A 26,673-nucleotide genomic window follows, 5' to 3' on the forward strand; every position below is an offset into this window, starting at 1 on the left:
GGTGTTGATGAAAAAATGGGCAAGTGAAAAAGGGATAGTGCATAGAAGGGAAAAAGTCATCGTGTCTGTTCGAGTTTGGACCCAGCGCTCATCGGTAGCATGCGAGGCAGAGAGACCACGTTGCAGTGTCAGTGGAAGATTTTATCGCTCTGTATTTCTCTGTGAGAGGGGCCGAGTGGGGGATTCGAAAATGAAGAGCTGGGAGAGGTTGGGCCCAATTCTGTTTACAGGCACATTGTTGTCAATCTAGATTAAATGCCACCAGAGTGAAACTCTGGCTTAACAGTGGGGGAATCCAGAGTGGAATTTGCCCCTAAATGTAGCACTGTCTCTCCACCCCACGGGTACTTTAATCCCTTCCACAGTGAGTCAAGGTTCCTTCCCCACTCTGAACTCTAGGGTACAGATGTGGGGACCTGCATGAAAACCCCCTAAGCTTATTTTTTACCAGCTTAGGTTAAAACTTCCCCAAGGTACAAACTATTTTACCTTTTTCCCTTGGACTTTATTGCTGCCACCACCAAGCATCTAACAGGGAAAGAGCCCGCTTGGAAACGTCTTTCCCCCCCAAAATCCCCCCAAGCCCTACACCCCCTTTCCTGGGGAAGGCTTGATAAAAATCCTCACCAATTTGCATAGGTGAACACAGACCCAAACCCTTGGACCTTAAGAACTATGAAAAAGCAATCAGGTTCTTAAAAGAAGAATTTTAATAGAAGTAAAAGAATCACCTCTGTAAAATCACGATGGTCAATACCTTACAGGGTAATCAGATTCAAGACAGAGAATCCCTCTAGGCAAAACCTTAAGTTACAAAAAGACACAAAAACAGGAATATACATTCCATTCAGCACAGCTTATTTTATCAGCCATTTAAACAAAACAGAATCTAACACATATCTAGCTAGATTACTTACTAAGTTTTAAGACTCCATTCCTGTTCTGTTCCTGGCAAAAACAACACAGAGAGAGAGCGCCTTTGTAAGTATCTTGTCTCCTCATTGGTCATTTTGGTCAGGTGCCAGCGAGGTTATCCTAGCTTCTTAACCCTTTATAGGTGAAAGGGTTTTTCCTCCGGCCAGGAGGGATTTTAAAGGTGTTTACCCTTCCCTTTATATTTATGACAGTGAGCATACCCCTGGGGTCATGCATTGTCCAGCTGGGGGTTCCCAGAAGCACTCCACGTTGGCCAAGCTCTGCTCCCACCCTACTCAGTGGGGGTTTGACCATCGACTGCAGTGAGGGCAGCATAGGGCCACCATCGAGGGCTTTTGGAAATCTGCCCTGAGGCCTGATCCAAAGCTCCTCAGCAGGAACCATCCCTTTCACGCCCATTGGCTTCAGCAGGGGCCCTCAGCACATAGCCCCATCTCACACCTCCCTCCATAACACCTTCTACAAGCCAGGGCCTGCTCTGATTTACACCAGTGTAACTCACTCTCCCCAGTGGCACCACTCCAGATTTATACCCGCATCAGCAAGATCAGAGGCAGGCCCTGTAAACATGGGTTGTGCAGTGAGAGATCAGGAGCCACCAGGGACACTTAAACATGTCACTGCCATCTTCCCAATAATCCATTCCCAATCTGCTCCAGCAGACAGCATGCTGGGCTAATCCCCTCTTGGGATAGCAAAGCAGTTCCCTGCTAACAGCCCCGCTGCTGGTTACAAGGAGGATCTGATCAAGGCTGGATGAAAATTAATTAAAGGGTTGATTCCTATCCAGAGTGCCGCGTCCTAGACAAAAATGAAGCATTTCAAGTTGGTTCTGAGGAAGCATTTCAAAGAGGACAGACTCCTCCTCTCCCCCTCTGTATGGTGGATGAATTGGGCTGGATCAGGCATGGTCTAACAGATTATTCGAGGCCACAAGAGCAGCAGCCCTGGGCATTTGTTGGTTTTTAGCCTGGTGCTGGGGTCAGAATTAACTCTAGTTTTACAGCACGCTGTAAATTTATAGACAGAGGGCTGCCAGCGGGGCTTGTGAGTCCAGCATGTTTAAAGATCCAGGCATAAATCTCAAGGCGATACTGCTTAGGCTCATGTAACAGGAATCCTCTAGCTCCGACAGAGGCAAGAGACAGCTGAGAATGCTGCTGCCATCCACTCGTCACAGATTCTAAAGACCTGGCAGGCCCTGGCAAAGGACAAGCTCCCCAGCTTCTCTGCAAGCCAGCGGGTTCAGCCGAGATTCCCCATCCCTGTTACCCAAGTGCTTCAGACTGGCCCTTCCCTACTCTCCAGCTCCCATTCAGTATGGGCCAGCGGGTAGAAGAGCAATCTGGGACTTGGAGACCTGGATTCTACTTCTAGCTTGCCACTGGCCTGCTGGGTGACTTGGACAAGTCATTTTCCTTCCTTGTGCCTCAGTTGTCTCCAGCTGAAAAATGGGGATAAAGATACTTACTCTCTTTTGTGAGAGCTATGGCTGAAGAGTGCTATGAAGCGAGACAAGTGTTATTTGTATTTACTGTCACTCTCAGAGGATGCCCAGTCTCCCAGTGTACATCTACACTGCAATTAAAAACTCATGGCTGGCCCGTAGCAGCCGACTCAGGCTCAGGGTAAAGGGGCTGTTTAATTGCAGGGTAGATGTTGAGGCTCTAGGACCTTGCAAAGTGGGAGGGTCTTGGAGCCTGGGATCCAGCTCGAGCCCAAACATCTACACTGCAACTAAACAGCCCCTAAGCCCAAGCCCTCCATGACCTGGGCCAGCTGTGGCCACACCCTGGAGGTCAGGACCCTAGGACGCCTAGAACAACTTGCTCTTAACCCTTTGTCTCCTCTAGAATCCCGCACCCCGTGCCTCTGCCCTCAGCGAATTGCCAGGTGCTCCTTTTTAGTTTAATGGCATCAGGAGCTTTGATTAATGCAATAGCCACAACTGTGAGAGGCTTGGAGAGACTGCTCAGCCCAGCAGGCCCTGTTGGCCGAATTAATAACTGCCTTTCACTAAGGGAATCACATTAAAGCTACAGAGGAGAACACCGTGCACCTGTCTCTGTGCATTACACTTGAGGGCCCCATGCTGTGCAGCAAGCAGGCTCTAAATCAGCAGCTCTCAATCTTTCCAGGCTACTGTACCCCTGTCAGGAGGCTGATTTATCTTGCGTACCCTCAAAATCCACCTCACTTAAGCTATTTGCTTCTACAAAGAGAAATAAAAATACAAAACAGTGTCCCAGCACACTGTTACTGAACAATTGCTCTCTTCCTCATTTTTTTTTACCATATAATTATAAAATAAATCAATTGGAACATAAATATTGCACTTACATTTCAGTGTATAGCACAGAGAACAGTATCAACCAGCCACTGTCTGTCGGAAATTGTAGTTTGTACGGACTTCACTAGCGCTGTTTACATAGCCTGTTGTAAAACCAGGCGAACATCTAGAGAAGTTGATGTACCCCCTGGAAGACCTCCGAGTACCCCCGGGGGGTACACATATCCCTGGTTGAGAACCACTGCTCTATATCCTGCAGCACTCCCAGGAGTCAGTGGCAGCTTCTGACCCGTTTTAAGGAGACAGAGGGTTTTATTGAATTAAACAGGAGAATGAATAACTCAACCAGCACCCCTCTGCCTGCTGGTATTTAACGTTGTTCAATGCTGTTTATCCTACACTGCTCTCTACATTTTTAATTTTCTGCCTGCTGCAGAATTCACAGGTTTGTTTTAAGCAAGTTGTCAGGGAGGAAGCCAGAGGGTTTAAACTTGAGGAGGGGGCAGCTGGGGCTGAGGGCACCCAGGAAGGTGGGGAAGCCAGTTTGGGGTTGCAAAGGGAGGACAATCATGGGATGCTAAAATAAATCAGTGAAATGGCTAACAACGCAGACAGTGAAACCTACACCACTGGATTTCACTCGTGGAGCCATTGTTTTCAAGCCACCTGCAGACTCAGGCAGGCCTCAGTCACACTCAATTCATATCATAGAAGGTTAGGGTTGGAAGGGACCTCAGGAGGTCATCTAGTCCAACCCCCTGCTTGAAGCAGGGCCAATCCCCAATTTTTGCCCCAGATCCCTAAATGGCCCCCTCAAGGATTGAACTCACAACCCTGGGTTTAGCAGGCCAATGCTCAAACCATATGTGGAAGCTCTTCTGAATGACCATTGGGGATAGAAAGCTTAGGTTCTGGAGTGCAATCTTGCAGCAAGAGGTAGATTTTGCACCTTTAGCATCACGAGTCAAAGGGGCCCGGATTCTGTTTTCATACACAGAAAGCAGCCATGATATTGGCATTGAAGGAATACAGCAGAACCTCAGCGTTACGAGCACCAGAGTTACAAACTGACCACACATCTCCTTCGGAACTGACAGTGCGCCATCAGGCAGCAGCAGAGACACCCCCGCCCCCCAAAAGCAAGTGCAGGACAGTGTTAAACAAACTACTAGGGAAAGCAGAGGGGAAGCAGCATTTTTCTTCTGCAAAGTTTCAAAGCTGTAGTAAGTCAGTGCTCAGCTGTAAACTTTTGAAAGAACCAGACCATTTTGTTCAGCGTTACGAACATTTCAGAGTTATGAACAACCTCGATTCCCCAGGGGCTCGTCTCTCGGAGGTTCTACCGTACCAAGAACCAAGCAGAAGCCCCATGAGAGAGACGCAGCAGCTAGGAGAGTAAAACAGGGGCTGTCTGTTCACAGAGGCGAAGGCCTCAGAAACCTGAAGGTGCAGGAGAGGGCAGACAGAGACAACACAGTTTCCTAGCAAGCTAAGAAGGTCCCGACTTACCCAGCACTCGCTACCCTTGCCCTCAGGAGGAGGAAAGGAGAGGGTCAGACAGGCGAGGAGCTGCTGCCAAATCGTGCTCAGCAACACTTGCTGATCTTCACTATTAACACGGGGGCAAAACCCTGAAGCCCCCGTTCAGCCCTTGCTTGGGCAGAGCACCCATTGACACAAGAGCCATGCCCCTCCCCCAGCTACCACCCTTCTTCCTTCACACAAATCCGAGTTCACTGTCCAGCAAGACACAGCCACCTCCCTTCCCACCCGCCCCCCCACTCTGCAAAGGAGACTCAGCACCGGGTCACTTCAGGCGCCAGCCCAGCTCACCCACGTGCCTTTCTCCCCCCACCTGCCCCGTGGTTAGACCCACGGCCAGGGAGTCACTGCACCTGAGCAGGTCTCACCAAAGCGAGGGGCAATCCAGGAGCTACTCACAGACTCGTAGCAGCAGCATGTGCTTCCCTCCTGGGGCCTCGCAGGCCCCATCTCCCTGCAGCTTCCCCCCGGCTCAGCATATGGCCACCTGCTTCCTCCAGAAGGGTGGAGCTACAGCCATACCTCTAGTCCCCAAGGGTTTGGCTCCTCCCACCACCTGAAACAAGACAGGCCCACCTCGTTAAAGGCCCCAGGCCCTTACTCAGCAGGGCAGAGCCACGTTCCTTCGCCTCTTATCATAAATCTGCCTCCCATTTAACTCACTGGGACTTTCCTCCAGGGCCTCAGTGGGAGGGAGCAGGCAGGTTTCCCCCACAGGAGCCAATGACTTCAGGGCACCGTCCTTTTTAGAGAATTGAGACATTTCTCCTGCATGGGGCTTTTGGCACCGCGGGCTCCTCATGACGACACCGCCGTGTCCGTGGGCCTCCGGCTCCGTTACAAGCACTTCCCTGCTGCAGGACAGTGTGTTGGAAGAGAAAGGCTGTAGCGGAAGGGGGCTGGGTTCACCCAGGTCTTTGGCACTGTGCCTCATTAAAGCTAGTTAGTCTTCCTGGCCGGACAATGACTGAATCACCCACACCAGCACTAGGGCTCATTATGCCCGTGACACCTGGGACAGCCGGTCACTAGGTGAAGGAGTGACCTGCCCTCCAAGACTCCCATCCCAATGCAGCCCTCCTCCTGGTCAGAGTATACCCAGGGGAGCCAGCTGTCCTGGTCTGCTGGCATTTCCTGCCCTGAAGGGCTTGTTTCTCATCGTCAGGAAGGCATCAGGGGCAGACAGCTGAGTGAACTATCTGGTCCTCTTCTGTGCTACGCTCCCCTGCCCAACGCCCACCCCCAGGACTGCGGCTATGCTGCACAGCGAACTCAGGTGATTGCAGCCTAGGCCAGGTGTGGGAACAGCCCCCCTGCAAAGCTCTACCCCAATCTCTGGGTCCTCTCAGGTTCTCTGCTCGCCTGTGCCTGCCTGGGGGCATTTCCCACAGTGCTTTGTGCTGAGACACGCTAGGATTCTTTCTCTGTCAATCGTGAGAGATGTTATTTTTCCATCTGGGGACTGTGGGGGTGCTTTGGAGGACTATTAGCACTGGAGTTAGTTAGCCTGTGTCCTCACTGCAAAATTGGGGGAGGGGAAAGCACCAGACAGAGTTAAAGCAGAGCCTAGGCTCTAACCCCCCACCCCCAAAGCTGGGTAAACTACCCTGGGCATAAAGCACCTCCAAACCCAGGTACAAGGTTTCTGTGTGTCAACAGTGCAGGGAGTTCTCTTATGCTCATAAACCCTGGTAAGAGCTCAGGGTAACTCAGCAGTGCAGCCATGTCCTATCCTCATCCTGCCAGAGAAAGGGGCATTGCTGAGTTCACTGGATACAGAGCCTGGGGGTTTCAGTACCGCACTGAAAGTCAGCAGATCTGGGCTGTGGGCCAAGCTCTGGAACATCAGACAAGTCACTTGAGCTCTTTGTGTGCCTCAGTTTCCCCCTTTGAAAGGGGAAGAACATCTACTTCCCAGAGGGGGCTGTGAAGCTGTACTGAGGTTCAGACAGTGCTTGGAGATTGTTGGATGAATCTAGTGGCCGTTGTTGAGCTCCGTGTTATATTGTTATGAACTGGGTGAAACCTTGTAACGGGCTGTTAAAACCTCATCCAAACTGAGGGTCCTCTACTTAAGAGAGTTGTGAGAGACAGTTAAGGGGCCACACCTAAAATGAAGCCTAGCAGGGTATGTCTACACAGCAATTGGACCCCTGCAGCTGGCCTGCACCAGCCAACCTGGACTCGCGGGGCTCAGGCTCCGGGGTTGCTTCATTGCTGTGCAGACTTCCAAACGTCGGCTGGACCCCGGGGCTCTAGGACCCTGCGAGGTGGGAGGGTCCCGGCGCTCAGGCTCCAGCCCGAGCCCAGAAGTCTACACAGCAATGAAACCGCCCTGCAGGCCCAGCCCTGCAAGCCCAAGTTGGCTGGCAAGGGCCAGACATGGGTTTTCTTTGCTGTGTAGACATACCCACGGAGTCTGCCCAGAAACTAGCACCATGTGGGCAAAGGGTTCGAGCGGGTATTGGGACCACAGGTGGGTGGGTGTATGAGAGAACTCACAGAAACTAGAAATGAGAAGACGAGAGGCAGAGGCAGGAGCTGTGACCCTGGAAAAAACAAGGGCGAGTGCTTTGGAGCCTGGTGTTGACTGGAGAGGCTTGGGGCTGTACGCGAAGACACTGCTCTTCTTGATGTTGGTGTCTTCTCCATGCAGAGACACGGGACTTTTGTACAGTCCTTGAAACTAAACAAGATTGCATCAAAGAAAATACCAGACGCCATCAATTTCTCCTTCCCACCGGAACATCCCCAGGGCCCTGAACTTTGACGAGCTGCTCAGGACAAAAAGGAGTGACAATCTTTTACTTCCTTTTGAGGAGATGGACGATTTGGGGATGGACGTGAATATTAAGGAGAAAAGAAGCCAAGGCTGCACCATGTGCTTGTGACCAGCAGTTCTTCACCAGGTAACTGGGTAATAAAACACGGTGGACAGCAGCAGACAAGCTCACTGCTATCATCCTATGAGAAGATGCCCCTCACTGTATAAGATGGTCATCAGCCACCATTAAGGATCAAGGAGGCCTGTCTTTTCTTACCAAGATCCTCAACTGCGGTTAAATACTCTTCACCCAGCCAGCACAATCCGTAGGGAATTATAGCCAGCTATGGAGCGTGGCAACCAATATCAGGCCCCGATCCACAGACTTTAAGGCCAGAAGGCACCATCATGATCAGCTAATCTGACGACCTGCACACCACAGGGTACAGAACCTCACCCACCCACTCCTGTAATGGGCTCAGAACCTCGGGCTGAGACACTGGAGGCCTCAGATCTAGATCTTGTGCTGACACTCGTGGAACCACTCACACCAGTACAACGGCAGCACCGCGTAGGTGTGAAACACTAGTAAATCAGAGGGCACTCTGGCATGCACGTCACACTGGTGTAAATGGTGACACAACGGGCAGGGCACTGGAGAATCTGGTCCAGAGTCTTTTGAAGTTTTCGGAGAGCTTTTAAAAGGTCCCAAGCGATCTCCAAACGGTGGTGCAAGCCCTGAGACAGACCAACGGAGGCACCAGTGTGAATGTCAAAATCTTTTATTTACAACAGTCTCCAAAAGTCAAGGAACACCAAAAGTAGTGTGGGCAGGAGAGGACTTACAAAAGTAACGTGGGTACATGACATCAGGGATTGTGCTACGTCCCTCGGAGAGCCAGCACGCTCACGTCTGCACACAAGGTGAAACGCACTGCGGCCCAGCCCTCTGCCCTCGCTACCCTCCGCTCTCAGCCCACCCCCTCCCACTAGCTTGCTCCTCACTCTTCTGTTTCCCAGAGCCATCCCTTCCCTCAGTCTCTGCCCACCCACCTCCAAGATGTCTGAACTCCCTGCCTGGCCCTCACCCTCCCACCTCCGTGCCCCCTCCCTTCTCCACCGGCCCAGCTCGCATGGCCTCCCGCTCCCATCTCTTTGCCCTCCCAGCAGCCCTCCTACCAAGATGGAATTGCCACACTGCCCAGGTGCAGCGGAGGGGGAGATCGGGACCCTATGCAGGTCAGCTGCCTGCTCACAATAGAGAGGAGACCGGACCTTGACGGACACTTGCCCCCAGGCAGAGGCAACTCTGAACCTAACCCAGGGCAGATGGGGAGTTAGCTGAGGTATCCCCTCCCCCCACAACTGCATTAGCAAGGGCCCTAGCTCTGTGGCGTTCAGGCTCCATGCTCCACACTGATTAAAACGTGTGAGCTGAGCTGTAAACGCTACCCACTGGGAGGAGTGATTTTAAAAGGAATAGGCTTTGAGTTTGCCCTGCTTGGCTGTAAATCAATCGGCAAGGCTAAGCTGCAGGAGAGGGCGGGAAGATTTATGTCAGTTGCTGTGATAAATAACAGGCCTTTTATAGCCTTCCAGGAGAGCAGGATTCTCCAGCAAGAAAATTAAGGGCCAGAAAAGTCTCTTTGAAGACCGGGAAACCAACTATTCCAATCTGGCTCCAGTAGAGCCAAGGTCAGGGCCCCCAAAAGTGACCGTCTCGTCCTCCCCCCTCTTGGTTGTTGGCCTGTCCCCCTCTCCCCCACCCAGCAAATGCTGCTGGGTTTTTTCCATTCCTTTTCCCCCACAGTTAATTTTCAAGCTGGCTTCATGGCATCTGATGTGCCCTATGCCCCACAGGACAGGGCCAGCACCATGGGGCAGGCCTTACTGACCAGCCAGGGGACCCCTCTCGAAGAGAGAGTTCAGGCTCCATGCCCCAGGCAGCTCTGACAGGCTGCACCTGCCACAAAAGGACGCCAACTTTAATATGGGTACTTCTCACCTAGATCTGGGCTGAGACTATCAGCTCATTGCAGAGATCACCATGTAACTCAAGGGAGGCAGTGCAGGCCGAGGAGTGAGCTCAGGGTCCGATTCCCAGCTTTGCCACTCACCTAGTGTAGGACCTGGAGTAAGTCACGTGCCCTCGATTTTCCCTACCCCAACCCCATTCAACATAGACTGTAAGCTCTTTGAGGCAGGGACTGCCTCCTACTGTGTGTCCGTACAGTGCCTAGCACAATGGGGTCCTGACCTGACTCGGGGCCTCTTGGTAGCACAAACAACAGTTACATTTGTACTGTACACAGGACAGCCGTGCCGCTGTAATACAAATAACAATAAATAGCAACACCCTTCGATCCCCACCTACGGCCAAGTGGTGGGAGGCTGCTGCTTACAGCTGGGGAGGAACCGGGTTTTCCATGCTTTTGGAAGTGTTTTCTAGGCCGAAACGTAATGAAAACACCCAATTTTGAAATTTTCCCGCAAAATAAAATTCTGAAAAAAATTTCATTTTGGGTCGATTGACACATTTCACTTTGGGAAAGTCTAAACATTTTGTTCCAATTATGACTTTTTAAGGTTCTTTTGTATTACATCATATAAAATTTTTAAAAATTGTTTTGAAACGGAAAAATCAAAATGGCCTGGGCTGCAAGGGTTGAAACAGAGCATGTGCGCCGGGGCAGAACGCTCCCTTGAGATTTTCTTTTTTTAAAAACACAATTTTGTCAAAAACAAACCCCACAACCATCTTTCTGGGAAACATTTCTCCTTGGGCAAATCAGCATTTTCCAGTGAAAATCGTTCCACCAGCAAATTTCCAACCAGTTCTACCACCGATCCCCTGAACCAGCTAATCCCCAGCTCCCCAGCAACTGGACCAGAACTCACAAGTCCATGCAACGCAGGTAATGCTGCATGACAAATCTTTCAGTCTCAGGCTTCCAAGGGCGTAGTGCAGGAATCAAGTGGTTGAAAAGCCATGACAGAATTAATGAGCCTGCAGCATCAGCTTACCCCCCAGAAAGCCAGGCTTTGCCTGCACACCGATGTTGTGTGTGTCCTGCACCAGTTTTCATTTTTCTATGCAGTGCGGCTGTTCAGTAGTGGTTTGGGTTCAAACGTTGTGTGTGGGTGTAGATGTTGTGTGTGATCCCTTGAGTCAGACTGACCTGTTGGAACCCTTCCGAGCAGGGATTTGGGTTTTCCTGTGTGTTAGTACAGTGCCTAGCACATGCAGCCCCTAGCCTGACTACGTCGGGCAATATCAACAGGAACTACACTTGATCTTAGCCCTTCCAGTCTTTTGACACCACAGTGCTGTTAAATACAGGTCCCCTCCTTTGCCCAGCTACTCCATGGAGACTCGCAGGGTTTGTCACCACCAGCCTTGCTTGCATTGTGCAGTGACCTACGCCAAGAGCTTGCCTATTGCTTTTAGAGCCGGGCAGGAATTTTTTGGACAAAACGGCTTTGCGTCAGAAAAAATGCCCATTTGGCAAAACCTGAAGTTTTTGTAGGAACAAGCCAGTTTCACCAGGAAAGATTTCTCAGGTCCAGGAGGGAATTTCTGGTGAGAGATGGAGTGAGCAAGACCCTCCCTGCACCCAGAATAGCTAATCAGCTGGTGGTCAGGGCATTCTCCTGGGAGACCCTCGTTCAAGTCCCCAAGCTTTCTCAAGCGCTCATGTTGGAGCTGTTCCACTTTGTAAATAATTCAGTATCCCTGGGGCCCCCGAGAGAGACTGACCCTGTAGCCCAGTGGCTTTGGCACTCACCTGGGGTGTGGGAGATCTCAAAGTTTTGCAGGATGGGAAAACCATTTCCCGCCCAGTTCTATAGATTTCAACGGGACTCCTCATTCAGGTGGCAGTCCATGACTAGTCTAGCAGTATGCGTTCTCTAGGAGAGAGAGAGATGAACCCGTACTCCTTTCCCAGCCAGGAGATTACAGGGACAGGAACCCAACGGAGCCTCTTCTCAGATGCAGGCTGCAGAGGAGCCATTAGGGGAGGGAGACAGGTGAAGGTTTGGAGGGGTTGATTTAGACACAGCATCTGTTGAAGGGCTGGCACCATGCCAGCCGGTTCTTGAATCCCAGTGCTATGAGCAGCTGTTTCAGGGCTCCAATTCCCACTATGGCAGCATCAGACCCACCTTTGTATTTGCTCAAGCAAATGGGCCATTTTCTAATCTGGAGACTGTGGGGGTGTTCCAGGAAATAAGGCCAAAGCAAACCTGGCCCCCTGGGGCCAAGCATACACATTTGCCAGTGAGGAGCCCTCTCCTCAGACTCTTGGGGAGAGGTGGAGGGTCTGAAGCACCTTTAGGGCGATTTGGTCCCATTCCATTAAACATTTAGGGTGGTATTTGCTAAAGGAGGCATAAGCCCAGTGACCTACGCATCCTAAAGGCAGCCAGCAGGCAGGGTCATCAGCAGGTGAGAGCCACCGACAGCTATTTACAGGTAGCCCTGGGGGGAGACACGGCCGGGGTGCTGCTAGGAGACAGCAAGCTTTGAAACTCACGTCCTCTCACCGGCTGAACTGAACCCGCTGTACTCTCCTTTCGGGTACATTGATGGTCAGCAGCGTTCCTGGATAAAAGCGAGAGGGGGCCGGGATGTTTCAGCTGGGCCCCTAAGGCAAGAGCTGTTAAAACCAGGTTGATATGTGAAGTTAAATGTTCATATCACCAAGTTTCAGGGGGTTCGGGGCGGGATTAGAGGATACGAGCTGTGTGCTCTAGTGGATAGAGGACTGGCCTGGGAGTCAGGAGACCTGCATTCTATTCCTGGCTCTGCCGCTGGCCTGTTGGGTGATCTTGGGCAAGTCGCTTTCACCTCTTTGTGCCTCAGTTCCCGCCTCATGCCCCGCCCCGGCCCACGCTTGGTCTTGCCCCATAGATGGATCTCTCTGTGGTAGGTTTTGCCTCTCACTGTGCATTTATACAGCACCTGGCACAATGAGGCCTCAGTCTCCCCACTTTCTAACTTATTCTGCTATTTGCTCTCACTTCCCCCTCCCTGTCTAACACCTTCCAAAGCTACAAGCAGAACATCACATCCTGCGCCTGACACGAGCCAAACCCCGCCCTCCTACTAAAGCTGGGATGGGGAGAGAGAGAAACAATGGGAACCTCTCTGCAGTCAGGCCCCAGCACTCAGGGTGAGAGCCCCAAGGGGCTGTCCATAAATTAATTACACACATTTTGTTGGTGATTTTCAAGACCTGCCCACCCCTTGTGACACTGAAACAAACCCATAAGTTAAGCGCCTACCCACCCACCCACCCCTAATATATTGCATAATTTATGGACAGCCCCTAATCCTGCTAGGTCCTGAGTGCCCTCCAACTCCCAAACTACAGTGGCAAACCCCCCGCAGGGAAACCCAGCACCTCACCAGATTGGACCCAAGAGATATAAAAGGTTTCCAGCTGCTTTGTTACACCTCCCAGGAGTGGCTGAGCTGGCAATCCCAGCATGCAGTTCCCAGCCCCATCCGGAGGGGGAAAGACTTACATCAGAAGTCTTTGTATATGCAGGGGGGGGGGGAACAAAACAAAAAAAAAAACCCACTTCCTGGGCTCGCATTCGCTCTAATGAGCAGTTTGCAGGGCTAGACACAGATCTGTGTCCTTACCCAGACACTCCAATCCCTCCCTTCACACACAGCGGGAGTGACTTTCTCCAGGGGCTGTCTCTGTTTCTCTCTCTCTCACACACACACACACACACACACACACAGAGGCCCCTTTTCCTCTTGTCTGTCTGTTGACCTGGAAACAAACAATCAGTGGCTCTAATCAGTCTCAGGAGGCTGAAGCATTTGCTCAGTTCAAGTCCTGCTGTCAGACCCGCCATCGCTTTGGCGATGCTGTTCAGGTCCATCTCCTTGCACTCACCCTCTCCCTGTGTCACATGCACACACCCTGTACCCCAGCCACGCTGCCAGTGGTGCTCTGTGCAACCAAGTGCCACTCCGGGGCGCTAGTTAATTGATCTTGAGGTTGGAACGTCAGAGCAAGCTGGTGCCTGGAAAGCAGCGCTGGAAATCAGGGGACATAGGGCTCTGCAGGCCCATGGAGAAGCACAGGTCAGAGACACAGAAACCTGCCCCTGCTGGAGTCTGAGCTAATGGGGAATGACTAATGGGCCCAGGATTCATTGAATGCCAAAGCAGCTGTGGCAGGAACTCAGCTGCAACACGGTAATGAAAACCCTGGGCCTGATTCTGCTCTCACACCAGTGTGACTTCTCTGCCAGCAGTAGAGTTGCTCCTAATTTCCCCTGGCCTCAGGACCACCGACAGGCTGCTTCCAGAGCTGGGCTAATTCTGAGCATGCAGGTCCCTTCTGAGCCACACAGGAGACAATCTGGTAGCTGAATTTACAGGGGGTGAAAGGGATGAAGGGCCCAGTCCTGCAAGGAGAGGAGTGCTGAGCCCTCCCCCAGCTCCTGTTCAAGCCAACGGAAGCTGAGCACCCTCGTAAGGTCTGGTCCTAAATCCAGTTTCCCAGGGAAAATCCTGCACCTCAAAAGGCACCAATAAATGCATGAAATGAATTTATCATGGACTCTGCCAGGGACACAAACCCGAGCAGAAGTAGCTGCTGAGTTCAGCAGCGTGGTCACCGGCCCAGGCAACGAATGGGGGACGGAGAGATCTAATCCCACTGGGCGCTTACATTTTTTAAAAGGGGCCATTCAATCCAGAGAGCAAATACGACTCCACCAGGGATTCAGTATCTGCAAACAAACGATAAGCCCAGCCCCACTCCTGCAGCCGCGTCTCCTGGTAAATAATGTTTAATGCAGCTCCCATTGGGCCTGACCCGCGCCCCTTCTGCTGGGGAACAGATGTGCCGCATATCAATGCACACACTTAGTTATTTCCACTTTAAGAATATGATGGAATCAGTGATGCCTAAAAATGTACTTGTTAATGGCGCCACTTTGCAATTTCATTCTACTTTAATATAAACCATCTGTTCCAAGCAGGCAGCTGCCGGGGGCTGCACGAAAACGGCCACATAGGATGAGCCCCGCCCTTTATCAATGGGACGGGGGCTACGTGCATCATTGCTACCAGTGGCAGAGGCCTGTGTGGTGGGGTTGAAGGCCCCCGATTCTCTCCCCAGTGGCGGTGGCAGGGGGCGACGTTACCCACGCCGAGCGGCGCAGGGGATGAGTGGGAGGAAACGTTGGTGCTGGCTGTTGTCACTGTCTTAGCCCGACGGCTGGGCCTGGAGAGAGACAGAGTAGGGAACTGCATTCCTGCTCCCTGCATTGCTGACTGTAACTACGCCCATGAGCTAACTGCACAATGCTACGGAGGGTCCCTGCCCCGGGAGGGAGACGGGATCCCCGGCCCATCCGTTAGAGCTGGTGTTTAGAACAGCGGGGGCGAGCTCCGCAGTGCCCCCGGTGAAGAGGAGAAGATGCTACCTGCAGACAATCTACCTGTTGACGACCCCACGCCAGTGCCCCATGAAGCGGCTCAGCTGACAAAATGAACCTGGGGCACAGAGGTGGGAATGGGTCAGAGTGGCCATCGCGGGCTAAGTGGGGAGGCAAAGAGACGGGGTGGGGGCAGGTTGACAAGCAGATGACCCTGTGGGCTTCACCTTAGCGCCAGGACAGGGGTATGTGCCCATAAAGTATCCGGCAAACTCATCCCCAGCACACAACACACGCTCAGGAAAAGGGACCCCTAAACCCCGCTGCGCTCTTGGCTCTGGGACTCCACCTGAAAAGGACACACCAGCAGCTGCATCCAGCCAAACCAAACAGACAGATAACCCCAAAGCGACACGTGAGCTCAGCCAACAAGAACTCCCACGATAGCCAACCCGGCTGGTGCACACACTAGATCCCCGTAGGCTGGGGCACGGGCCAGTGGCAGCAGGAGCTTCCTTGGGAATCACTGACCCTTGGACAACCTCAATGGACTTTCCCCAACGCCCCCAAAACCTCCTCATCTCAGAAGGCCGGACTCTCTGCAGGTGTAAATCAGCAGAAGTAGATTACCCGAGTCAAGGATTGAGCCCAGGGGATGAAACTCACAAGGCCTATCTCTCACTTAAGTCCTGTTTTGAAGGCCTAAGTGGAACATCTGGGGTGGCGCATACATCAGGGGGGTGTCATACAGGGGGTGGGGTGCCAGGGTCTCCAAACCCTCCATTCATTAACAAACAAGAAAAAGAAGGAGGAGGCGGCGGCTGAGAGTTACTGTGGCCCTGGTGCACTGTCAGTCCGTCCATCCATCACCGCCAAAATAAATACGAGTTTAGAGCAAAACCCAGTAGAAAATAAAGTGCCTCTGGAGTTGAAAAAACGTCCAGAAAAAGGGATTTTTTTTTTCATTTTTACAAAAAATATCCTTTAAAAAAAACAGGGAGAAAGAGAGACGGAGGCAGCCCGGTGTGGGGACTACAGGGACGTCCCGTTGGGGAGGGGGATCTTCACGCCACTCTGCAGCAGGGCCAGGCAAACGCACAGCCCCAAGACGCCCGCCAGGAGAACCCCCACTAGAGCCTTGAGGAAGGAAGTCCTGCTGCGGGTGAAGGTGCTGGGCCCCAGGACGCCCAGCAGGGCCGTGCTCACAGTCAGGGTGTACAGGATGGAGACGGCCGTGTTGAGGGCCACGATCTTCCCGAATTTGGCAAAGGGGGCGATGATGCAGAAGAAGAGTGGGACGGTGGCGATCACCGTGGTGACTGCACTGGAGACGATGGCCACGCCCACATGCCGGACGGCTTCGATCGTCCTCCACTGGCGGCAGGAAGTGGGGTCCTGGCGGGGCAGACGGCAGCATTAGAAGGCACCCAGAAGGCACAGGAGGGCCGGGGCCTCGTCTGTATGGGGTTTTTAGCCCCTGGCGCAGCTGCAAGCAGTAGAAGCCGCTCGTGCGGAGGTGCTCTCAGCCCAGGATAAGTGGCACCAGTACAGATCACACGGGACTGGTGCGAGTCAGATGCTGCCAGCCTGCACCCGGGGTTACAATCCCAGCAGAGGCAAGACCTGTAAAGCAGCGTCTGGTGCCCACTACCCCAGTGTCAATGTGGAGGGACTCCCCTGAAGCCAGCGGAGTTACTCCAGTTTGAAGGATGTAACTCTGACCCTTGCATTGTAGATTCCCCGAAGCCTAGCCCCAGTCATCCCCCTGGAGCGGGAAAAGTGTGCATGGGGCCAAAGATGCATTAGAGGCACTTCCTGGCCCTTCAGCTGTCCTGCCCCGAAAGAGCATGGCCAAGTGCAGCGAGGCACAGCATTCAGGGTGTGTCTGCACTGCAAATACAAGACCCACAGCAGCGAGCCTCAGAGCCCTGGCCAACTGCCTCGGGCTCGCAGGGCTAAAACCAGCAGCGTAGAGCCCAGGCTGAGACCCGCCTCCTTGCAAGGCGAGCCCAAACAGCTAGGCTGCTGTTTCTAGACCCACTTGAGCCAGTCGTCTTGGCCTCTGAGCCTTGGTGCTGCAGTGTTTTGGTTGCACTGTAGACGTACCCATAGCAGGAGGGGAAGAGAAGGGTGCCCCTGGACTCCAGTGACTGCCCCAGCACGGAGACTGTCTTCATAAGGGCAAAGTACTAGGGAGGGGCCAGTCCCGGGTCACAGGCCCCAGCTCAGAACCACCACTCTGCCAGTCGCAGCGCAGCTGAGTCCTGTGTCAAAGCCTGGGGGCATAGCCTGGGCACCAGGGAGCTCCTCTGGGGTTGATGGGGGGAAGGAATCCCCCCAGGGAGGAGGTAGCCTCCTTGCAGCTTGCCCCCTCTGCCCCAGCTCCATGCGAGAGAGGCCCTGCCGTGGCCCGGCTCCACATGCCCTCACATCAGCACGAGGAAGAGGCTGGGACGGAACTCACCTCTGCCTGGTGAAGGGGCAAGTTCTCTCCCGCCAGCAGGTAGCCCTCCACCAGGTGCACGCAGTAATCGACGGAGGAGCCGACGAGGATGGAGAGAGAAATCGCCTCCACAGCCCCCATTTCCCAGCCAGACCAGTACATGATGGTCACCACCAGGCAGACAACCCCTGCACAAAGAGGGGGGAACAGCAAGCGAAGTTGGGCTTCGGACTAGATCAAGCCTGGGCTCCCTGGGCAAGGGGCATCAATCCGAGCTGCTTCACTGAAGGCAATGAAGCAGCTACGGCCCTGTGCACCACTGTCTAGCACAGAGCATCCCAGCCAGTCTCATTCCGACCAGCCAACCCCTTCCTCCCGGCCTCAGACAGAGAGAGACCCCGAACTAGAACTGGGCACGCTGCCCTCCTCCCGTAGCACTGATGTTTTCCGAGCGTCTGAACATTCTTACCGTTGGGATGGAAAGTCAACAGCTCGAAAATATTCATGTCTCAAAAAGGCCCAGACCTTTCCCATTTCAGCTGATTGACAGCTTTTATTTTGATTTTGACCTTTAAAAAAAGGTTTTTTTTTGTTTCAGTCTAATTAGTTTAAATTGCAAAACAAAAAATCCTTTCGAACCAGAAAACTGGAAATGTCTCATTTTTTACGACTTTTTTCAAGTCGGGAGAGTCTCCAACACGGACCTGGTTCCACAAACAATTTCTGTTTCTAAGAATCTCTATTTGTTCGGTGAAAAACAATTTGCTGAAAAATTCCCAAGCAGCTCATCTGAGAATCCAAATTACACTCTCAGATTATGAGGTGCTCAGATACTAGAGTGATGGGGGACCGTATGAGAGAGACAGACCGACTGACTCTGTATGGGGATATACAGACTGACCGACCACTGATAGTGGTTCTCAACCTTCCAGGAGGCTGATTTGTCTTTCATACACCCAAGTTTCCCCTCACTTCAAAACCACTTGCTTACAAAATCAGACATAAAAATAGAAAAGTGTCTGAACACACTGTTACTGAACAATTGCTCACATTCTCATTTTTTACCATAGAATTATCAAATAAATCAATTGGAATATAAATATTGTACTTACATTTCAGCACATAATATAGAGAACAGTATAAACCAGTCATTGTCTGTATGGAATTTTAGTTTGTACTGACTTCACTAGCGCTGTTTATGTAGCCCGTTGTAAAACTAGGCAAATATCTAGATGAGTTGATGTACCCCCGGAAGACCTCGGAGTACCCCCAGGGGTACATGTACCCCTGGTTGAGAACCACTGATCTACAAAAAGAAAAGGAATACTTGTGGCACCTTAGAGACTAACAAATTTATTTGAGCATAAGCTTTCGTGAGCTACAGCTCACTACAGTAACCTTTGGCAATGAGGCACAGCCCAAACGGGAAGGGGTGGAGCACTCATGTTACAAAACCCTCTTGATTTGCTTGTCTGAGTTATGCACGTGTTTGGTTTCTAGAAGAAAGTGATGTTTATTTGTGAGTCATGAGTGGGAGACTAAGTCACTTTCAAATGATAGATTTGCTTTTTAAAAAGGGAAGTTTAGCAACATGCTCGGTCCATAATATGGTCAAATCACCAACCAGGCTATTTACAAATGTGTTTAAAACACTAACAAACCCATTAAATATTCCGTGTTTATAATCCCCCACTGAGGATCTTTGGAAAGGAGAGTGACTGTTATTCAGAGCACATGGGCCTTAATCACATTATTATACACCAGAGGCAGGGCTGGAGTTTGGGTAGCTAAAACTCTTATTTAAACCAGTAGAGGAGACTGTGTAGAGAAAACGCTCCAGAAACTAGACAGGAAAAATCTACTTTCAAGATGGGGACCCTTTGCAAACACGGATCCTGAGTCCCTTCCCACTCACTCCCAGTGCAATCAGGAGTGAGGCCAGTGCAGTTACACTGGCGAAAGCCAGATCAGAATCAGGCCCACTGGAGTCACTCTGCTATAAATGAGCAGTGACTCCAGTGCCGTAAATAGGAGCATAGCAGTGTAAACGAGAGGAGAGTCAAGCCCGGTACAACGATTCCTGCTGGCAATCTGAAGTGGAAGACATCAGGGGGTGTCTTACCTAGAATGCTGAGCAGCACCGGCAGCAGGAGGAGAAGGTGCGTGGTGAACACAGCAACTGCAGCCACGCAGATAACCAGCGAGAGGATGAGACCGTACAGGGCACTCTGCACACCTGGAAGAGAGCAAGCAGCCTGGTTCCAGCCCCAGACCGCAGCCGCAGCTGCGCTCCCAGCTGAGCTGAGCAGGGCCTTGCTGTGGGGCAGATCGCCCAGCTGGGAACTAACTCGAGCTGGGGCAAACGTGAAGGGGAGGATGAAGGGGATAGGGCAATGGAGTGGGAGTCAGGGGAGCCAAGTTCTACCCCTGCTCTGCCACTGACGGGCTGGGTGACCGTGGGCAAAATCGCTTCTCCCTCCAGGCCTCGGTTTCCCCTCCCAGCCTGGCTCTGTCTGGTCTCTTTAGCCTGTGAGCTCCTTGGGGCAGTGAGCATCTGGACGGGTGTTCATACAGCACCCAACACGACGGCCACCAGATCTTGGCTGGGGTCTGGGGGTGCTCTTGCACCACACGAGAAGAAGAAGGAAATTGGGGTGAAGATCTGGGACCGAGCCAGGTGACGGGAGGGCAGGGTGCTGGGGAGGGAGAGGGATAGGTGCTGAAGCCCCCTGCCTATGATCTCCATGAAGATTTGCTTCCAGTGCTCGCAGGTCTGGAATCCGTGCCGGAGAGCGGAGCTGTCAGGGAAGAGCTGGAGCTGCTGCTGCAAGAAAGTCTCCCACTTCAGATAGTCGGAGTAGGTCTGGAAGGAAGACTTGCCCTGGTAGGTCGTCTGCAAGGAAGCACATGGGACAGTCCTTAGAGTCGCCAACACAAGCCCAACATCTCCCATTCACACCTACCCACCCTGGCTCTCCCCACTCATCCGGGGTGGAAGAGCTGGCGGCAGGTAGCTGCGCTGCTCTGGAGCCCGGCAAGAGTAGCAGGTGTATTGGTCTGCAGACCCCAACAGGAGGTGGGGGCGAGAAAAGTGACCATGCCAAATGGCACCCTCTGACGCAGCATGCCTGCTCCACGCACGCCCGACAGCCAAACCACGGGCGTGGTGCCCCGGCTGCCGCAAAGCCAGTGCCAGGCAGCTCGTCTGATGGGCCAAAACCAGGGATCACAACCGCCAGGGCAGGCTCTTTAGGGCTGGGGAAGAGGCAGCTGGGTTTGCAGCTCCCAGGTGGAGTCCACAGCACTGGCAGCTGAGAAAAACCTTGGGGACCTGCAGCCTGCTCTCAGCCTGGCCCCTTTGTCCAGGCCATTTTGTGGGCGCGAATGGAAGCAATAAGATGTCTCCGTCACTTGCAGCCCCAAGCAGGTGGACACCCACCTGCAGCGGGAGCATAGATATTGGCAAGTGCAAAATGACTCCTGCAGATAAAGCCGAGCTGGTGCTGCAAAGCCGAGCCCTGGAGAGAGCAGGGTTAACACATGGACATCTGGGAGAATCGGTGCAGAAGCCAATGACGCCATCTGGACAGCCCCTTAAATGCGGCTGCTTGCTTTCCTCTGCCCCCACCCCGCCCCGCACGCCGGGGGAGCTGGTAGCAGGAGACTTGACCCGGAGAACATGGAAGTGCCCTCACCGATTCAAAAGCCATGGAGATCCACTGCACCTTGCCATCCTTCACCCCCACCGCCCCGTGGGAGAGCTGCCCGGGGAGCAGGTTCGGCTCTGGGAGGTTCTTACACTCAGGGTGCAGCATCTGCAGAAAGGAGGAGATGCTGTAGCCTGGAGAGAGAGAGAGGGGAAGATGGGGGAGGGACACACAGGAGCGAAGGGACAGAGAAGACAGAGTTGCAGTTCTTGTTCATGAACAGCTGCTTCTCCTGTCACCTGCTCTGCCCTGGCTACAGATTTGGATTCTTGGCACCCCAGGGCCTGTCCCTACCAGGGGTTGAGAGCCCTCAGCTCCTACTGGCTTCGAAGGGAGCAGAGGGCATTTGGTACCTCCCAGGACACCCTAGTCTCCCAGCAGGATGGGGTGGTAGGCCAGTGACCCCCTGTGTTCTCTGCGCCAGGCCCTCAGCTGATGTGGGTTGACACAGCTCGCCGGAGTCAATGCAGTGGCACCGCGTTATGCCAGCTCAGGATCTGCCTTGCTAGCTTTTCTCCTCTCTTCCCCAGCTGTGAGAGGGTGGGGCTGGCCCTTGGGGATCCCTCCTCCCCCGAGAGGCAGCTCCTGAACTCTCGGTGGCATTTACATTGGGGCAGAAAGACGTCGCATCGGTTTGCAAAGCTGCAAGGTCAGGAGACAACACAGACACCCCAAATCAACAGAAGAGTTTTGCTGGCAGGTGACAGGTGTTTGCCGGCGGGGTGGCTGGCTCCAGGAACACTGCTGACCTTGCTGTCGGTGACTGCGGTGCCCTTCCCTACCCATGTCTAAAACGGGCCCCAGGCTCCTCCCAAAACGGGTTAACTTGCAGCTCCCTCCAAACCCAACACAGAAGTCTGCCCTCCTTGCACAGGGGGACACCTCCTCGGGGTGTGACATGCCGGGTAAGTGACTACGAAGCAGTGCCACGTACCCAGGAGGGGTTACCGGTTCACTAGCTGAAGTCTCTGCTCTGTGGGGACAGTGGGCCAGATCCTGCTCTCCCTTGCACCGGGGAAAAGTGGAGGAACTCCACTCACATCATGGAGCCACCATGACGGGAACGGACTGGATGATCTGTTCCATCTCTAAGCTCCGTGATGGAGCTTCTAGGAGCAAGCCCACAAAGATACACACGGCCCTGGGAGATGGAGGAAGCTGAAAGATACCTTGAGGCCGCAATCCCTTCTGCAGCTTGTCTGGCTAGGGCCACGTCTTGATCAAACCCAGTTCCGAGCACAGCAAAAGGTTAGCAGCACGGTTAGGGTAGCAGCTCCACTGGGCCCAGTGTCTGTTGTTTAACTACTCCCCAAAGCATGAGACAGAGCGACGGAGCCAAGGGTCACAGCCCCTGGGACTCGGGCGTTATGATTTCAGCTAAGATTTGCAGCAAGATGGAGAGCAGGACAGGATGGTGCAATTTCTGTGGCTCTTACCAACCCCACCCGCAGCGTGGGCTCAGCCTCTACATGGGGACCTGTCAGTGTGGGGCGCCTGTCCCCGGGATCAGGCCGGCTGGCCTTTGTCCTACATACCTGAGGGCAGGCACTGGGCCCCTCCCGGCTTCACCAGTTCAGCATTGCCGGCAATGGCCTTGCAGATGAGGCACAGGTTGCCAATCTCTTTGAAGAGGTCAAAGCTGTCATCGTAGATAACGCTGCCCTTTCACAAGGAGACACAACAGCGAGAGCCGAACACGTGAGGCACACGCCCAGCATCTGGCGGGGTGGGGCAGGACCCGGGCGTATGACTGACCACACAACGCCAACTGCCCATTCTCCACCTCCCCCAGCTGGGCATGCGGTCCACAGCCCCAGCTTTGGGCACAGAGAACAACTGGCACCAACAATCCTAGCTCCCGGAGCCGGAGTCCTGCCTTGGACCCCAGGAGCAGTGGCACGAAGAGGCAACGTGGGTTGCTCAGCAGGTTAGCCTGGGGTGCCCCTGTACCCATAACCCTGCCCAGCTCGCAACAGCACCCAGACAAGTCTGGCGAGCCAACCAGAGCTCCAGAGGTGTTACAGCTATGCCCCAAGGGCTTGTCTACATGCAAGATACAAGCCCTGTCTACACCCAAAAAGAGCACCCCTTTAACTAGCCCAGTAGAGTTAGAATGGCACACCCCCTGCTGGTATAACGGCGCTAACAGCTGGATCATTTATTCCTGCAAGGAAGAGGCACCGTTATACCGCTATAACTGCGTCCAGACTAGGGGTTGGACTGATTTAAAACTACCCAACATCATTAGATTGGTACAAACCCAGGGCAGAGCGGGCCCTAGCCAATCAAACCCCCAGGCTAGATGAGGGGAGTGTGGGCAAGTGACAGCAAGGGCATTCACAGCATGGCTGATCGGATGCTGAATAAGCAAACGGACCCCCTGCCACTCCTGTAGGAGCAGCCCAGACAGCTCCTTGTCTGACCTGCAGCTCTATCCCCTGGCTGCGTTCCCAAGTGGCAAAGGTTAATTATTCCCATGCTGCTCTGGTACTGCACTATGGGAAGTAACTGCAGTTACCTGGAAACAAAAGTAAGCGGGAGTTTGTTGGGAAAGCAGCACCCATGTGTCCGGCTAGCGGATTTGGGAACTAAGCTGCACATGGACACTCAGACTTTCCCAGAGTAACTGAATAGTCCTTATTTAATCTAATACCTCGCCGCAGGCCAGACAATAATTATGCAGCAATGGCTGGTGCTCCATAGTCAAGCTTTCAGCCAAGTTTCCACTCTAAGCCTGATTTGGGCCCCCCTCTAAAATCCACAACAAGTCCCAGAGGGTCTCAAACGTAAGTGGTTAGATCCTGGGCTCAGGTGGGGTTTTCTGGAAAGTTGGAAATAATTCGAACCAGGGGATCCTGATTTACATCTGTAGTAAGCTTGCAAACAACGAACGTGCTCTATTAAGTGCCTCATCGCAGCACTGCTGCCTCTGCTGTTTTAGCTGGTCAGCGGTGGGGAGGGATTGCTGGAGAGTCAGGGGTGCGCACGAGAATTCGGGGAGGCAGGCATTAGCGCAATCCAACTCGGGAACAGTCCTCCTGCATCAGCCACCCCAGGGCTTGCCGGGCCTGCATGCAGGAAAGCACGTGTACCATGTCTCCGATGACGTGGTTATCCGGGCGTCGGGTGTGATTCACCCCGCGGATGCCAAACACCACAAACACCATGGCCCCCGTGTCCACCAGCGGCCGCACTGCTGGCTTCCCACAGCCGGTGTTCCCACACGGGTTAAAGCCTGAGGTGGCCGAGAGCTTCATCTTGGGGGACCCTGTCAAGCAAAGAGGGGAGGGTTACAAGCCGAGAAAGTGAGGAACTGAGCCAACACTCCAGCTGGCGAGTCCTTCCAGTGCAGCCATGGCCACGTGCCCTCTGCCGCTCTCCCCAGCTTACCCTTCTCGCTGGGCACATAGAGAAAGCCTTTGTTGGGTCCGTCCGGGCTAGAGCTGAGAAGACAGCCAGGGGGTGCTATGCACACTCGGCCGTGGTAAGGGGGCTTGTGCGACTGGGCGAAATACAGCTTCCTGCAGGGCAAACAGAGGGCATGATGGAGCGTCCAGCCCAGGAGCAAGGCAGGCGCGAGATGTCAGCACAAAGCAGCTCCATGCTGCCAGGCCCTTAGGAAGCAGGCTTAGGGGCTTGGCAACAGAAACTGCACCAGGGGGAGGAGAAGGAAAGAGGGGGCAGGTGAGGGAAGGAAGCTCTGGAGAAGCAGTGAAAAGAATTAGGGGAGAAAGCGACTCAGAGGTGTCATGAGTTTGTGCCCATGGGAGCGGTGTATCTGCGCTGCCCACGGCCACACATAGCCAAGAGTGGGATTTCTCTCTATCACATAAAGAATCCACTAACAACCCTCTATTCATTACACTAACAGCATCGATAATCCCACACTCCTGGACAGCCCCTCCCACCCTGGGACCCTGGTGGCCTCTGCAAAGGTGGGAGAGTATCACAACAAGCTCATGACTTCACCGAGCTTCCTAGGCAGGGCGCCGCGGCCGCATGCCGAACTCAGAACCTCCTGTTCTAAACACACAGGCCTCTGCCACTTGAGCTAGACTCTCCATTAGCCATAAGGGGCTATGGTGCATAGCTGAGTAATTCAAATTCTACCCAGAAGAGGGCAGCAACGCACAATACGTAGCAGAATTAGACCCATTTTGCAGATGAGGAAACTGAGGCTCAGCAAAACGAAGCCTCTTGCCCAAGGTCACACAGCGAGTCTGTTGTAGAGCTGAGGAGAGACCTGGGCATCCTGACTTCCCCACTCCTTGCACTGACCACAAGACAGCGGCACCCCCTGGCTGCTGAGCGTTTAGGGATCTGAACCCGCTTGGGACGGTTACCGTGTTCGCTGCTGTTCCTTGGCCGCGACGTAGAAACTGAAGTCGAACTTCCAGCCTCTCTTGGCGTCGCAGGATAAAGTGGTCATCATCCATTTCCGGGGGCTCGTCTGCTGAAGCAGCCCTACTGTGGACACACAAGCTGTCAGCTTCTTGGTGAAGTTACCGAAAGGAACTCTATACACCTAAGCAATGGATTAACGAAAACAGACACTTAACCGCACAGTGCTGCAGAGCAGGCAAAGGTCAAAGAGATGTTAGCATCAGACACCCCCCGCCCTCGCTTTACCCTGAGCCCTCACAGGGCCAGAGAGAAAAGGTTCTGCAGGGAGGAGCTAATCCATTGCTACCCAGACCTGGCCCTCCCACGCCTCTGCCTCCTTCCCGAGTATGGGGAGCTGGATACAACTAGAGCCTGGCTGTCGGGGGAGCTGAGCCCCCCCAGACTGCAGCTGGAGCTGTGGTTGTTCAGTCCTGCTGCAGATCGAGTGCTGGGGGATCTCCGCTGGACAGCCATCAGGTGCCCTGTGCAGGCCTGGCTCAGCCCCTTAGGCTGGGATTGATCCGTTCGGCTGCCCTGCCTGTGCATGGTCAGACAGACAAAGCAAAAATTCAGCCCGCGGGACCCCAGAACGGCTCAGAAACCTCCTGTGGGTCAGCTGAGCTGAGGAACCCAGGCCAGTTCTTATCCCTCGCCACCTCCCGCCTGCTCTCCAGCCGTGGCTCTGGGATGAACAGTGACACAACAGCAGCCCAGTATCGACACCTGGCATCCCAGCAGCACCGGGTAGGACACAAGCAGTGTTCCTGTCCATGCCAGCTGGGAAGCCAGCAGTGCGAGCTTCCTCACAGCAGTGCCCTGTGGATCCCATCTTTGAGCTCCTGCTGTCTGCCTGCGGAGCAGGAGGCTCTGCAGTGCAAGCATGCCATAGAAGAGTCTAATGCACACACTTAACTCACCTGGAATGAGGGCACTTCCCCATCTCCTGGGGACACCATCTGCCACGAGGCAGGAACACTGGCATTGAGGGAGAACCTGTAGATGGGTGGCCTGCCCTGGCCTTTGGACTTGGAGACATACACAGTCCCTTGGGGATCTAGAAAACACACCACAGTCAGCCGGGCGGTGGTGAAAGACATTGATCGGTCGGCTAACGCTGCAAACCAGGGGAGCGAACGCAGAGGGCATCTGGTCTATCCTCTCCCCAGCACTAGCCGAACACAACCCTCTGCCTCTCCACAGG

At 53.5% G+C, this 26,673-nt stretch overlaps 2 protein-coding genes across 3 annotated transcripts in view; both read right to left on the reverse strand.

Annotated features, from left to right (window-relative positions):
• LOC102946605 (F-box only protein 6) overlaps positions 1–5,233 on the reverse strand; it is a 119,769-nt gene extending 114,536 nt beyond the window's left edge. Inside the window, exon 1 of the mRNA XM_043531707.1 lies at positions 5,168–5,233. Within this exon, the coding sequence (XP_043387642.1) occupies positions 5,168–5,218 (51 nt within the window). The 5' untranslated portion in view covers positions 5,219–5,233. The remainder of the gene's footprint in view (positions 1–5,167) is intronic.
• Positions 5,234–15,611: 10,378 nt separating this feature from the next.
• DISP3 (dispatched RND transporter family member 3) overlaps positions 15,612–26,673 on the reverse strand; it is a 56,912-nt gene continuing 45,850 nt past the window's right edge. For both annotated transcript variants that reach the window (XM_037881132.2, XM_037881133.2), the window contains exons 12-21: positions 26,390–26,526; positions 25,433–25,614; positions 24,480–24,610; positions 24,182–24,357; positions 22,625–22,751; positions 21,078–21,223; positions 20,116–20,275; positions 19,505–19,618; positions 17,404–17,570; positions 15,612–16,334 (exon numbers count right to left, since the gene is read on the reverse strand). In XM_037881132.2, coding sequence (XP_037737060.1) covers positions 15,972–16,334; positions 17,404–17,570; positions 19,505–19,618; positions 20,116–20,275; positions 21,078–21,223; positions 22,625–22,751; positions 24,182–24,357; positions 24,480–24,610; positions 25,433–25,614; positions 26,390–26,526 — 1,703 coding nt within the window. In that variant the 3' untranslated portion in view covers positions 15,612–15,971. The remainder of the gene's footprint in view (positions 16,335–17,403; positions 17,571–19,504; positions 19,619–20,115; positions 20,276–21,077; positions 21,224–22,624; positions 22,752–24,181; positions 24,358–24,479; positions 24,611–25,432; positions 25,615–26,389; positions 26,527–26,673) is intronic.

Source organism: Chelonia mydas, chromosome 18 (genome assembly GCF_015237465.2).
Source record: "Chelonia mydas isolate rCheMyd1 chromosome 18, rCheMyd1.pri.v2, whole genome shotgun sequence".
NCBI lineage: Eukaryota > Metazoa > Chordata > Testudines > Cheloniidae > Chelonia > Chelonia mydas.